Here is a 13,217-nt window from a genome sequence, read left to right on the forward strand (position 1 = left end):
GCCTGTTGTTCCTTCAACTAGACCTGTCACAGGTCCAGCTTGTGAATACCTTGATTGTGCCTCTATCAAAATGACCTGCCCTCCGTTTTCAAACCAATGGAAAATAGAACATCTTTTGATGTCATCTGAAATTTCACACCACAATGCAGGATGATCTGATTTGAGTCAGACGCTGTCTGGCAGCGCAGGCCCATTCGTCCCTCGCCTCCACCTCCCTCTCCGTGCTCTCGATAACTTTTCGGCGTGGAGGACAATAGCGGCTTTTGTTTCCCAGTGTGGAGAGGACTTGAGGTTGCTCGGGTGTGGGCGGTGTGCATCCTACGTGCCTGTCTGCGAATGCATTTCAGGAGTAGCAAGTACGACAAGGCGGAACCCTGCATGGTGTAGGATTCGGAAATAAAAGTGCCAATCTGCGAACACAGAGGGAAGCCTATTATCCCGGTGTGATTATAATGCAGACAGATAGACGACAGGTAGGCAGAGTGGATAAGAGCGTTAGCTTGTGAGACGCGATGAGCTGACAAGAAAGACAATCTCCCTCCTAAACTGGAGAGATAAGGTTGTCAGCCACAGCTCTGACTCTGACACACACACTAACACTGATATAGTATGCATACAGTCAGATAGATGATACTGTATAAGACCTGCAAAAATGTACCGTTTTAAGATGGTATCGTGCACTGTTTGGTCTGTCTTATTGTGTTTGTGTGCACAGGCTGCATTTTCTCATGTGAGCGCGTGCACATGCGACTGTGAAAGGATTAGTGTGTGTATGTCAACGACAGAGTGAGAGGCAGCCACACAAAGATAAACGAGGAAGTGTGAATACATTTGGTACACTGTGTGGATATTGTTTGTGGACCTTTCAGCTCAAGTAAATCCTTGTTTCAACATTCTGTCCTGGCTGGAATGTTGCCTGCAAGGCTCTTTTTAAGTGTTTGGGTCTAAATGCCATGTCTGCTACACCCCATGAAACTGTCTTAATCCACTTTTTTTTCTCCCTTGGTTTTATTACTGCAGGAGAAAACACTAGGGGTAGAGCAGAGCCCCAGCCTCAGGCCTCTATTCCCATTCCACACACCCCATAAGTCAGTCACAGATAATTAAATAGGAGTTATTTACACTCGTTTTCCCTCCTCTGCCTTTCTGGCGCTTTTATCATTTCTTTCTCCCTCTCTTTGTACAGTACTACACGCAGCCCGACCTTGTCAAAGTCTGGCTGACACCAGTGAAGGCCTGTAGAAGTATAATAACTTGAAAAGGAAAATAAAAAAGGAGAAAGGGGGAAAACGAGACTCTTATGAGCTCACATCAATGTCAGTCCCTCATTAAACAATCACACAGAGCATCTACACGGCACTAATCCCTGTGTGCGCCACAAAATGCCTCAGTGCTTCCAAACACGGAGCAAAAGACAAACGAGCAGATGAGGATTTGCTTGAGCCAGGTTTGAAGAATTCAGCTGCCTAATGTCAGCATTATATATTTACTCTGGAGTCAGGCAAACAGCAGCTTTTCAACACGGGGATGAATTAGGCCCCGCCACAGAGCTATGGCGTCTATTACAGGCCTCAGCGGCTCTATAAATCACTGGATCACAGGGGCATGTGGGGTCCGCTCCTCCTCACTCCTCCTCAGACCCTATCAGCCCCATCCTGGGGGTTTTGTTTGGCTGCTCTTCCAGTCAAACCCGCTGCTTTGATACAGCTATGGAAAGGCATGGAAATGCCCCGAGGGCCAGTGGGACCTGGACATGCTGAGAAGTCTCTTTAACTGGAAAGCTGTCCCCTTAAAATATCCACAACAGGAAACAGCCATCAGTCATCAACACGCCAAAACAGCTGTTACCAGCCTACATCAAGGGGACACATGAAAGGAGCTGCTCCCTGTTGTTTGAGCCCTCCCTTGTTTCATTCTCTCACTGCCTTTGTCTGGCTTTTCCCAATGCCCTCCTCTTTGGTCTCCTTTTAAACGCCCCCCTTCCTCACGCAACCCCACCCACACTGCAGTGACTTACCCGCTCGCCTTCTTAACAAGGGGATGACTGTGTGATAAACAAGAGTGCAATCGGAAACCTTCTTAACTGGCAGTCTGCGAAGAAATGTTTGACATCCCCTTTAAGGTCTCAGCGTTACCTTTAAATCTCACTGTGAGAAAAGCAGTTGCTATGCGTCACCTGTTTATGTGTCTCGGCCCGAGGTGGCGACAGACAGTTTTAAACAAACAGGCGGATTCAAAAGAAGATTGTACCGCACTTAGCCCGGTGGCGTGCACATCGGCGCTCACATATTCTCGGATCTCTGCAGGCCAAGCGTGAGTGGCAGCGTGTGGGTGATGAGTGACGACTAAGCCTAATGATGACAGGTCAAACAGTGACTCTGCTGAGTGAGGCTGAAGTGACTTCATCACGCCGCCTTTCCCCTCAGCTGCAGATAAATGGCAGCAGCCATTATAATCAAGGAGCAGGCTGATGGCAGCGTTCGGCTTGATAAGGCCATCCTGTGTTGTGAAATGTCAAACTAATTTACCCATTAAAGCTCAGAAGAAAGGATTGTACCGGCTTTCATTAGCCACTAATCAATAATCCGTGACACCAATTTAAACAAGATACACCAGTGTTGTCATATCTTGGATTATGGGTCGGGTCGTTTCGAGCCAACGATCAGATTAGTTGAAGAGACATTCCAACCGAGATGGAAATCCCCATAAAGCACAGCATTTCTTTTCTTTCAGGGGAAAATGAAATTAAGTTACTGGACCCAGTTATGTGGCAACCAAGGACGAGCTCCACTGTCTTTTTGTTTACTCTGATTTAGGCAGATGCACATTCTGAGAGAAAAATGCATTAGAGTAGATGCAAATAAAGAAAATGTAAAACAATAAAACACAACATTGGAGATGTTTGGGAACGTGTGACTGTAAAGCTGAAGATGTCCTTTCAGCTGTTCTCAGACGTTCAGGCTCCGGACTTTCTGCAAAGTTTCTCCTCCCAGCCCCCGTGTAGAAACTCAGAAAACAGCAAGAGCCCCTCCGCAGGGCTCAATAGGAGCGAGTGGGTGTGTTGATGACGTATCTAGCATGCGACGGACGCAAAACGGAAAAAACAAAAAGAAAACAAATATCTCACAATGAAGGAAAAAGCGATACCACACACGTAGAAGACACAGACGAAGATGTCAATGTTCTGTGATAAGGGCCGATGCCGTTGTTAATGTGCTGTAACCAAAAATATGTGATCCCCACAGTGGAATTAATAGGGTTATGTCCTGCTTCTGTATCCTGTGCCACCCCTCACCTGAAGGCTGTGTTGGTCGTGTGTGAGAGGCAAACTCCAGAGAGAGTCCGGACTCAATTCTGACATCCTCCGGAGTGAATAGTCTGACGAGGCCAGGGTTTCAGAGAAATAAATAAAAATCGAATCATGTGAATTTATTTCATGCTTGAAAATTGACTCAAACCCATAGCAGTGGTTTTGTCACTAAAATGTAATAAATCCATAAACAGAAGTGTCCCTCAGGCCTAGGTTATTATAGTTCTCCCATTTTGATCCTCACCAGGAATATTTGTGTTTAAAATTACTCAATGTTGTCACTGTGTTACATAATGGAGAACTGTTAGATGTGGTTCGCATGTGTCCTATGGAGGTCACTGACTCAGATGTGTACACACACACTACAGCCTGGCTCCGAGGGTGAGGCCAGGAGGGAAGCCCCGCCCCTCCCGCTACCCCGCCCCCTGTCTGTGAATGCGGTCACTTGTGATTGGACGGCGGCTCATCGCTTTGAAACCCCCCCTCATAGCGCCAGTATGTGGAAGAAGTGATGCACTGTGAAGCTGTGGCAGAGAGAGAGAGACCCACACACACCGGAGGACCCACACACACCATCCTCTGCGGGGATATTCCTTCACTCGCCCCGTGTCTTGAAGAGCAGCGACTACTTATGGTGTTTGGTTTTTTTTAATCTTGGCTCCATTGCTCTGTTTTTCATCGCCGGATACAGGAATATTTAGGATAATTAGTGGCTGATATTCCAGAGTGCGATCGAGGATGACATTCGGGCGATTTGTTCTTCTTTAGAGACAGTTTGGGTCGGACACGGAGGACGCGCACTGCGCACATGCCCCTGTTGGATTACCGCACTCTCCTCTGTCTGAAGCTGTCATCATGAGACGTGCCTGTAAATGAATTTCACCTCCGCGTCCACTCGTCACATGCCGCCGTCCCTCACAGTCTCCGGATCCAGATGAGAGATCTCCCCGGTGGAGCTCAAACGCTTTTACGCAGCCAGTCCCCGGAGCGCAGCGCCGCCGACGCCAGCTGTTACCCGCACCGGACAGGAGCGGAGCGACCGTCCGTTCCCTCACCCGCGACTTGTCCGTTTCCCTCGGATCCCGTGCGTCAGGCTAAGAGGCTTCCCATCCGGATCGTCAGGATGTTGACGGCGCACAGCGGCCACTTGCTGCACCCGGAGTATCTCCAGCCCCTCACATCCGCGCCAGTCAGCATCGAAGTAAGAAAAAGGAAAAAACTCAAAACTAAAATCTAAATCACTCTCAGATGCGTAGGAATCAACTGATATAATTACCCTTGCTCTGTTAGTCAGGTGATTTTTAATACACGGGCGCAGTGAGTGTTATTCTGACAAAAACGCGTATGCGCCATTTTACGCGCAGGAATTTCTTGTCAAGTTTGCGAGTTACCAGAGTTTAGCCATGTTAAATATATGTGTCAAGGGCACAGATTCAATATAAATTGATCCATTTTAAAGTTAATCATTAAAAAATTCAAATGTTCTCTGAATAAAATTGTCATATTATTATTTCTACCTTTTTAAAAAAAAATTCTCAGTCTCTTTCCTAAAGTTGACTTCAGCCTTGCACTCTCGGACTTCTTTTATTATTTATGTCTGATATGAATAAACTAAGGAACGTGGATGTGAAATGTTTTTTATTACTTACTGGACAGGGAAATATTTTGTCAGGATTTTAATTATATTTGTGATAAAGTCAATGTGCCACACGGTGTTAAACTTGAATTAAACTTGAACAAAGTGTGTTAACCTTCTTGCTCTCCCTTTTCTTTTCCAGCTGGATGCCAAGAAGAGTCCTTTGGCTCTGCTGGCCCAGACCTGCTCTCAGATTGGCAAACCTGACCCCCCCTCTTCCTCAAAGTTGGCCGCCCTCTCCTCAGGCAGCCTGGGAGACAAGGAGTCATCCAGCCGCTCATCCAAGTCTGGAGAGCAGCACCAGTCCCCTGAGGACAAATCCAGCTTCAAGCCTTACTCCAAGTCATCAGGCGGTGACAGTCGCAAGGATGTTCTAGTGACAAAGGGGCCTTCTGATAAACAAGCTTTCAGGGTGCCAAATGGAAACTCCAGTGGTGGCAGTGCTTCGTGTCAATCCTTTCCCCCCCATTCCCAGTCACCCAACTCCAGCTCTCCTCCACTGCACACCCAGAGCCAGCCCCACAGACAAAGCCATTCCCCCTCCACGCAGCCCCCATCACACTCACAACCCCCACACATGGACAACAAACCCGGGAGCTCAGAGCTGGCCAGCTCGGACACCAACCACAGCAGTGCTGGCAAAAAAGACTCCGATGTGGCTAAATCAGGGATGGATGGGGCTCAGTTAGCCAACTCAAGCCACGTACGGGCCAGTGCCAACTCCAGCAATGCTAGCTCTGCCAGCAGCCCGCGGCCGGAGAGCAAGGCCGACCTGCAGGCATCTTCACAGTCTGGCCTGGGCTCAGGGCACATTGCTCCTGTCTCCCCTTTTAAGCCAGGACACTCTGTCTACCCCTTGCCTCCTGCTTCAATGGGCTACCATGGCTCGATTGTCGGAGCCTACGCTGGCTACCCCTCCCAGTTTGTTCACAGTTTGGATCATACCAAGTCTAGTTTGGGGATTGGACTTCAGGGGAAGCACCCCAGCTCAAGCCCCCTCACTGGAGCCTCACCTCCATCTTTAATGCAGGGCTTATGTCGGGACCCATACTGTCTGACTTACCCCAATGCACATCATCTAGGAGGCAGTAACTGCAACACCTGTGTTCACGATCCCTCAAACTTTAAGTCTGGTTTCCCCTTGGTTTACCCTTCACATCATCTTCACTCCTTGCATTCCAGCGCTCTGTCCTCCAGCACCAACCCCTCCCTTTCCCACCCCCTCTACACGTATGGTTTCATGCTCCCCAATGAACCTCTGCCTCACGCCTGTAACTGGGTGTCTGTTGGAGGTCCTTGTGACAAGCGTTTTTCCACATCAGAGGAGCTACTAGCACACCTGCGCACCCACACCGCCCTGCATGGGATGGTGGACAGTAAGCTGTTGTCAGCTTACCCGTCATCGGTTTCATCGACAGCCTCTTGCCACCTGCACCTGCCCCCACACAGCAGCCCAGGTACTCTGCCCGGTTCCTTCTCCCTCCGAGGCTCCCCTGGTTTGAGCCTGGCTCGGTACCATCCCTACAGCAAATCCCACCTGCCCGGAGCCCCAGGACTTCATATGCCTTCCCTCGCCTCCTCCTCAGCGTATTACTCCCCCTATGCCCTCTACAGTCAGAGACTGGGCTCAGCCTCAGCCCTTGGATACCAGTGATGTCTGAAATAATGGCGATAACAGTGGACTCTTCAGAGCAGCCATGAAGAAGAATTCTCGAGACTGGGGTCATGACCAGTACAGGACATTACGCCTGCCAGGACTAGCACCTGTTAGCCTCAGGATTGTGATTGGGTCACTGTTGGATTGTCCACAGCACAGAACCAAGAGACTTAAGTACTAAAGATGGTGGGGAGCAGAGCTTGAAAATTATGAATTTGTGGGATTTTTTTTTTTCAACAGTTTGATTTGTTTGTTTGATTCGTATTTCTCTATATCTGTCTCCCAGAACTGAAAGTCTGTATTTATTTTTCACTCAAGCGCTTGGTATTCAACTCTGGGGGGAACTTTTGCTGTCCAAATAAATTGTTCTTAAGTATTCTAACTGAAAAAGAATGATTTAAGTATAGTACCATTATGCCTATCATACACACTAAAAATAAAAATCTTGCACCATGATGACGATGGACTATGAGGCTTTATTCTGGGAATCTGTTTATATCTCCTTTCTTTTCTGCTGTTGTTTTTTTTTCCCTTCATATTCTACTGTACATTCAAATTCTGGAGGAGTGCATGTCCATGAAAGTTATCTTGAACAATGTCATTATTTTTATTTGTAAATATGCAAAGATGTAATATTTTTTCAATTTTACTTGGGGTCAGCAATTTGGGGTCAACTAATGCAAATGGTACAAAGATAAGATAAAATGACATAAATAAAAACGATTAATGATGGCTGTGCTATCAAACCAACAGGAAAGGGTCTTATTTTGTCTAATAAACGATACATGATTTTGACTTTTGTATTTCCTTTTTGGCTTCTATATATAGGAGTATCCTTTGTCACAGATGATGGAGTAAATCCTACCAGACTGCTGCACTGCACTTATCTAGGCCTATCTATCATTACGGCTGTTACAACCACGCTATATGTGGCTATGCGCAATACTTCATGGCTCATATCAGTTGACAGGCGTGTCCCAAGGAGGGCAGGCCGGGTCACATTAGCTCTGTTAGCTGGTCTCTGAAGACTTTCATCCCTCATCCTCTCTCCATCAGCCCTATTGCTTTTGTTGTTGCGAGTGCAGCTTTTAATTGCTGATTCCTGTTTGCGAGACCTGAAAAGAGCCTCCTCAGCAGAGTGAAGTGGCTGCTGGGTCACTGGGACTTCCATAATGACCTGAGGGAGATGTCGACCCAGGATCTCCTCACGGTCTGACGGATTGGCCTGCAACACAAAGGCCAGAGCTGACAATGGGAGGCGGTTAATAGAGAAATATTCATCAAAGTCCTGACACCTCCCCTGAGGAGAGTGGGCTCTTACAGGAACCACAAACCTGGAGGCCTCCATCCTGACGCACAGAGCCATTTTCTTGCTGCTCTCTGCTGCCCTGTGGTTTACTGAAGTCAGCGTTCTCGACCCAGAGCTGTTAAGATACTAATTCGAAGGGAAGGAGTGGGTCTATCTGAAAGCCGCACCAGTGCCATTAAGAGTGTTGTGGCCCTGATAATGTGTCCGCATCTCCTCTCTATTTGGCTGACAGGGTGTAGGTGGCACAGAGCGAAGAGGCTGTAGTCTCAGTGGCGGCTATTGACCCCGACTCCCAGACTCCTCTACTCTCGCGGTTCATTAGCACTCCAGACAGGGGAAAGGCGAGCACAGGTGTCACTTGACAGGACCATTAACAAAATGGATGACCCTCCCAAACAACATCCAGCCCCTGCCACACCAGCAAGGTCACGGCGTCCTGATCACGGCTCTGGTTCGCTCTTTGGGACACAGCACTTATTTTTCTTCCTTAGAAACTGGAGCTATGTGTGCACTTCTCTGGAGGAGGACAGGGTTACTTTCCGGATGCTTCTTTTTTGACTTTATAAAGTGAAATCTGATAAAATGGGTCAAAGTAATTCTGGTTTAGTGTTGCATTGCACATATGTATTCCGTACAGCATATTTCTTTGTAACTTGCAGTTGTGCCACAAGAGATAAACTGGATTGTGTTGCCCCCTAAAGTTACGTTGTTGAAGTACAGGGGAAATTTGTAAAGGAGGGCAGGTATGTCTCTCTCATGAGAAATGTATATCAGTTATCTCGCTGTTGATATGTATGATCGTGAATGTTAGGATGCTGGTGGACAATAGAGAAGAGGGTATGTTGGCTCAAATCTGAAAATGATTCACACTGGAGGTCACTCAGAGGGGAGAACTTTCAATCTTGTCGGGGAGGTGGAATTAATTCCACTGCTGCCAGTTTACACTCGTTCATCAAATGCCTCACTATTCTCCCTATCCCTGTGCTCATCAATCTCCTCAATCTATCTCCCCCCACACACACACATACCCGCAGCTGAGTCAACACCCACACACTCCGTTTATGTCGCCTGTGTGAGGGTGTGTATGTGTGTGTGTGTGTGTATTCAGCCCCAGTCCTTTGTCCATTGGGGGTGGCACATGTGAGGCTGAATTCTGTGGGGACACAAATGTTTTGTAGCCAAAGAAACATGCTGTTGTGATGTAAGAGCAGTGTTTAACATTTAAATGTTGTCACACTAAAAAAGTTTAAACATTAAAGCTGTCTTCAACTTGTTATGAAAAAGGACTTAACATTACTTAGCATTGTTTGTTTAAATCCTCTACTCTTGATAGTGATAAATACAAAATTTAGTATTCATATTTTTATTGTTAGACAATTATTCATTGTTATCCAGTGCAATTTGACCTTATTCAATGGGATTTATTTTAAATAAAAAGTAATAAAGAAACAGCATTTTACCTAAAACGTAATAATATCTTATAAATTATATACTATTCTTTTTCTTCATTAAGGTAACAAAATAAAAAAACTGTTATAGATATATACATACACACACACACATATATATGTTTATATATATATATATATATAGTATAACTATCTTACATTTTTTACAAAACAGCCAAAGAGTAATTGAACATCTTCCTCTGATCTCAATCTCTACAAGGTAACAGCTGCAGAAGTACAGATAGAAGCGGCCCTGGAGTAGTAAAATAGTAACAGTACTAGAATGATCATAGTCATCAAAGTAGTGGTATCAGTGGAGGTGGTGACGGTGATGGAGGGGACTAATATTTTCCCCTGGGTGCAGAGACGGTGCAGAGTGCCACTGTGAGGTCCTGAGCAGCGGCTGACAGGCCTGGTGATTAATGACGACAGGGTGTGGAGCTGCTCTTCAATTAGACGCCAGCTCTACCGCGACTCACCATCGCCGCTGACAGCCAGGACAGAGGGAGAGAGAGACAGAGCTGTGGGTTTTCGCTCTCTCTCTCTCTCTCGCTCTCTCTCTCTCTCTGTGTCTCCAGAACAAAACATTAACCTCAACTCCATGGCTACCACCTCTGTGTTAAACATCAGGACACAATACAGAGCCCTCGGCATCCAACAGTGACCGCAGTGTTAAAGCAACCCAGATGGCGTGAACACATCCCTCATCAGGGCCTGTCACACAATCTCTGCTTCATTTCTCCACATAAACCCTGTGACTGACTCTTTTACATGCCTGTTTCAACTCCCCTCTCATTCACGTCTGCACTCAGGCATGCTGTAATGCTCGCTGTGAAAACAATAACAACCACATTACAGTCTTCTAGGTTGTTAAGCAGGTTGTGCACTGGTTGGAGCAGCTTCCTCCCACAATTATGAACTGATGTTTGCTTGGTCAGAGGAATAACAGGATCATGAAAACATAACTTCCCTGGCAGGAGTGACCCAGACTTGTTTGATTGTTGAAAGGGGCAAACATGTCTACAAAAGTTTGTTTGTTTGTCATTGGTTGGATTAAATGACACAATACCATTGACTATTAGGATGAAAAACACATCAAATCTACAGATTTATAAAGATATTTATGTAGATGCAGGTTCATATACACATTATTTAATGTAATGTCCTTTTCTCATAAAAGTAATATTAAAATTTAAACAAAGCAAATAAAAGTTGGACATACACTGTCTGATTTGACCGGATCTCTGAGACTTTCAGTCATTTGTCGTGCAGTGTACAGGGGGATGTGAGGAGCGATCAGATGCTCCCCATCCCCGGTCGGATGGATTTTTGTAATCTTCGCAAAATACACTAGTAGGAAATGTTGTTTGTGACGGGAAGCAACTGCACAGCAAGAAAGGAAAAGAAGGAGAGAGTGGGGTTCTTACAGTACAGTAATCTGACTGTATCCAGTGACCACTTTACAATGTAGCAGCCTCAAACGTAGTTAGCTTTCTATCTGCAATATAGCCACGCCAGAATGCCCACGTGTTCCGAGCCACATGCGTGTTCGATAAGCAGTCGCCTCCTGTTTGGGTGTTTCAACACAGAATGACACATATGATCAAGGCATTGTGTCTCCTCCTTGTTAGCACTGTTAGCGAGCAAACTTTGACTTCTTCCTCTTCAACAAAAACAACGGTCCAGTGCTGGTCCGGAGGAGCAACACAGTGTGAGCAGTCGGGTCGTGTCAGACAGTCGGAGTGTGAGCACATGAATCGGAGCTTTTGCTCGACATCTCAGCTGATTTAGTCAAACAGTGCGAGATGGAATTTAACAACATTACTCATGTCACACACTGTATGGCCAACTTAAGAGACAATAGAGTTAATGGACAAAAATAAATGTATTTTATTTTTTAATCCAACTTCCCAAATACACTGTTTTTGTAAGTATTATCAATCTTCTTTATCGCTAAGTGAAAGCAAATTTCCCGAATATTTTTGAAGTGTCACTTAATGTTACCATCACTACTGAATTAGTGCTCTGTTTCTTCTGTTTTCAAAACTGTTCGGTTTGAGCGTGTCATAATTATTGCTGCCACTAGAGGTCACCAACCAATAAAACGTAACTAATGGTCGTAATAAGCTGCCGGCACAGGCGACCTATAAGGCTTTTTAACAGTGTCACATTAGCTAATGACAGGGTATAGGGTGATTATGTAATTTAAAATTGTTTTTTGCCCTCGTCAATAACCAAGGAAACAGAAGTGACAGTTCTTTGAGCCTGTAATTATTTAAGAGGCTACAAATTATGTTGTCAACTTCTACAATAACAATACTGCATGTTAATTCTTTTAAACATTTAACCTCCTGAGATGTTTTACAACATAAGTTGCGTCCCTCCTGTTTAATCAGGCCTCGAAAATGCACCTAAAATCTGGTGCTATTGTTCAATTCTCTTCTTTGGCTTGATGAATTTATAGATCAGTAATAAAGAGGGGCTGTCAGCTCAGTTGTAGCTTCAGATAGAGAAATAGTGCTTTAATTTACTTTTCAGCCAGCCCTGACCTTGGCAAACCTCACTTGGCCTCAACATGGAAAGCTGCCCAGTGCTGCTGTGGCCTCTCCAAAGTTCCAGTGGTGTGAGTGAGCACAGTTAATAGACATACCCTCCCTAACCACCAGTGGAGAAATTAACGTTTCAATTACAGTACGGAGCACTGCTAATAGGGCTTGGACCGCGTGTCCAGCTGGATTCCATTTGTTGACTTGCTGGGAGTTCGCGGCAAAGATGTCACGAACGTCAGGAAATGAACGTGCCTTGGCGAGGAACAAGCGGCGGCGATGACGGTCATGATTCATGCTCTGATTGACATCTTGTTTTTTCTCTTCCACATAGGGACAGCCTGTGGTCATAATGTACTCACTTTAAGTATCATAGACCTTATGTCTGTTCAATGTCTCCTCCTGGATTGGTCATCCAGACTCAGAGGCTGCCATTATGATGATTGTACTCATCTTAACCGCTGCACTACAGGCCAGGATACACAGTTTCTACCCACTTTATACAAGCTGCTCAACTTTTCTTGCACAAGTGCCGCCACATTAATGGAAGATTGCCCCTTTCCATTAAAACAAATCTACTGGCAGGCAGGATAATAAACCCTGTAGAGAAACAAGGAAGCTGATTGACAGGGAGGATGAAATGGAACAAGGTCCCGCACTTAGGTTGGAGCATGTGGAAACAAGAGCCAACATGCTGATTCAATGAACTGGAGTAAATTATCCCCAAACTGCTTACAACTTTAAATGTGAGTATGTGTGAAACAGATTTAATGCAAATGTAAGTCCTTTAGCCAAGCATTCAAAATAAATAAATGTATAAATAAATCATAACAGACGTCACATTATCAGTCACTGAACACACTGGAGATGTTCAGCCGCTAACTGACAATGGAGTGTGACTTCAGCCGCTCAGTATGTGTGTGTGTGTGTGTGTGTGTGTGTGTGTGTGTGTGTGTGTGTGTGTGTGTGTGTGTGTGTGTGTGTGTGTGTGTGTGTGTGTGTGTGTGCCACCATCACTCTGCTGTGATTTCAGACATAGTCACACAACAAACAGATTAATAATTCCACATGTCAACACATTGTAAGAGCCCATACACACACTTGATGTTTACATCCAACACCTGAATACAGTATGCAGTCACTCTTAATAATACATGTATTCTGTGTTCACAGCCTGTTTAATGGTCCATTAAAGCTTTGTACTAGTGGGTATATTGGAGGCTTTAACCCTTTAATACACAATATGGGTCAAACATCTCAGTCTTTGCAGTGAACGAATTTCATCATTCAGTATTTCAGGTTTTCCCCAAT

General features: G+C 45.4%; 1 protein-coding gene across 1 annotated transcript; it reads left to right on the forward strand.

Annotated features, from left to right (window-relative positions):
* The first annotated feature begins 3,814 nt into the window (after positions 1 to 3,814).
* znf703 (zinc finger protein 703) lies at positions 3,815 to 7,398 on the forward strand. The gene is made up of 2 exons (XM_035166774.2): positions 3,815 to 4,511; positions 5,089 to 7,398. Exons 1-2 carry the CDS (start codon positions 4,245 to 4,247, stop codon positions 6,598 to 6,600), a joined length of 1,779 nt encoding a protein of 592 aa, XP_035022665.2. The 5' UTR covers positions 3,815 to 4,244; the 3' UTR covers positions 6,601 to 7,398.
* The last annotated feature ends 5,819 nt before the right edge of the window (positions 7,399 to 13,217 follow it).

This window comes from Hippoglossus stenolepis, chromosome 9 (genome assembly GCF_022539355.2).
Source record: "Hippoglossus stenolepis isolate QCI-W04-F060 chromosome 9, HSTE1.2, whole genome shotgun sequence".
Lineage (NCBI taxonomy): Eukaryota > Metazoa > Chordata > Actinopteri > Pleuronectiformes > Pleuronectidae > Hippoglossus > Hippoglossus stenolepis.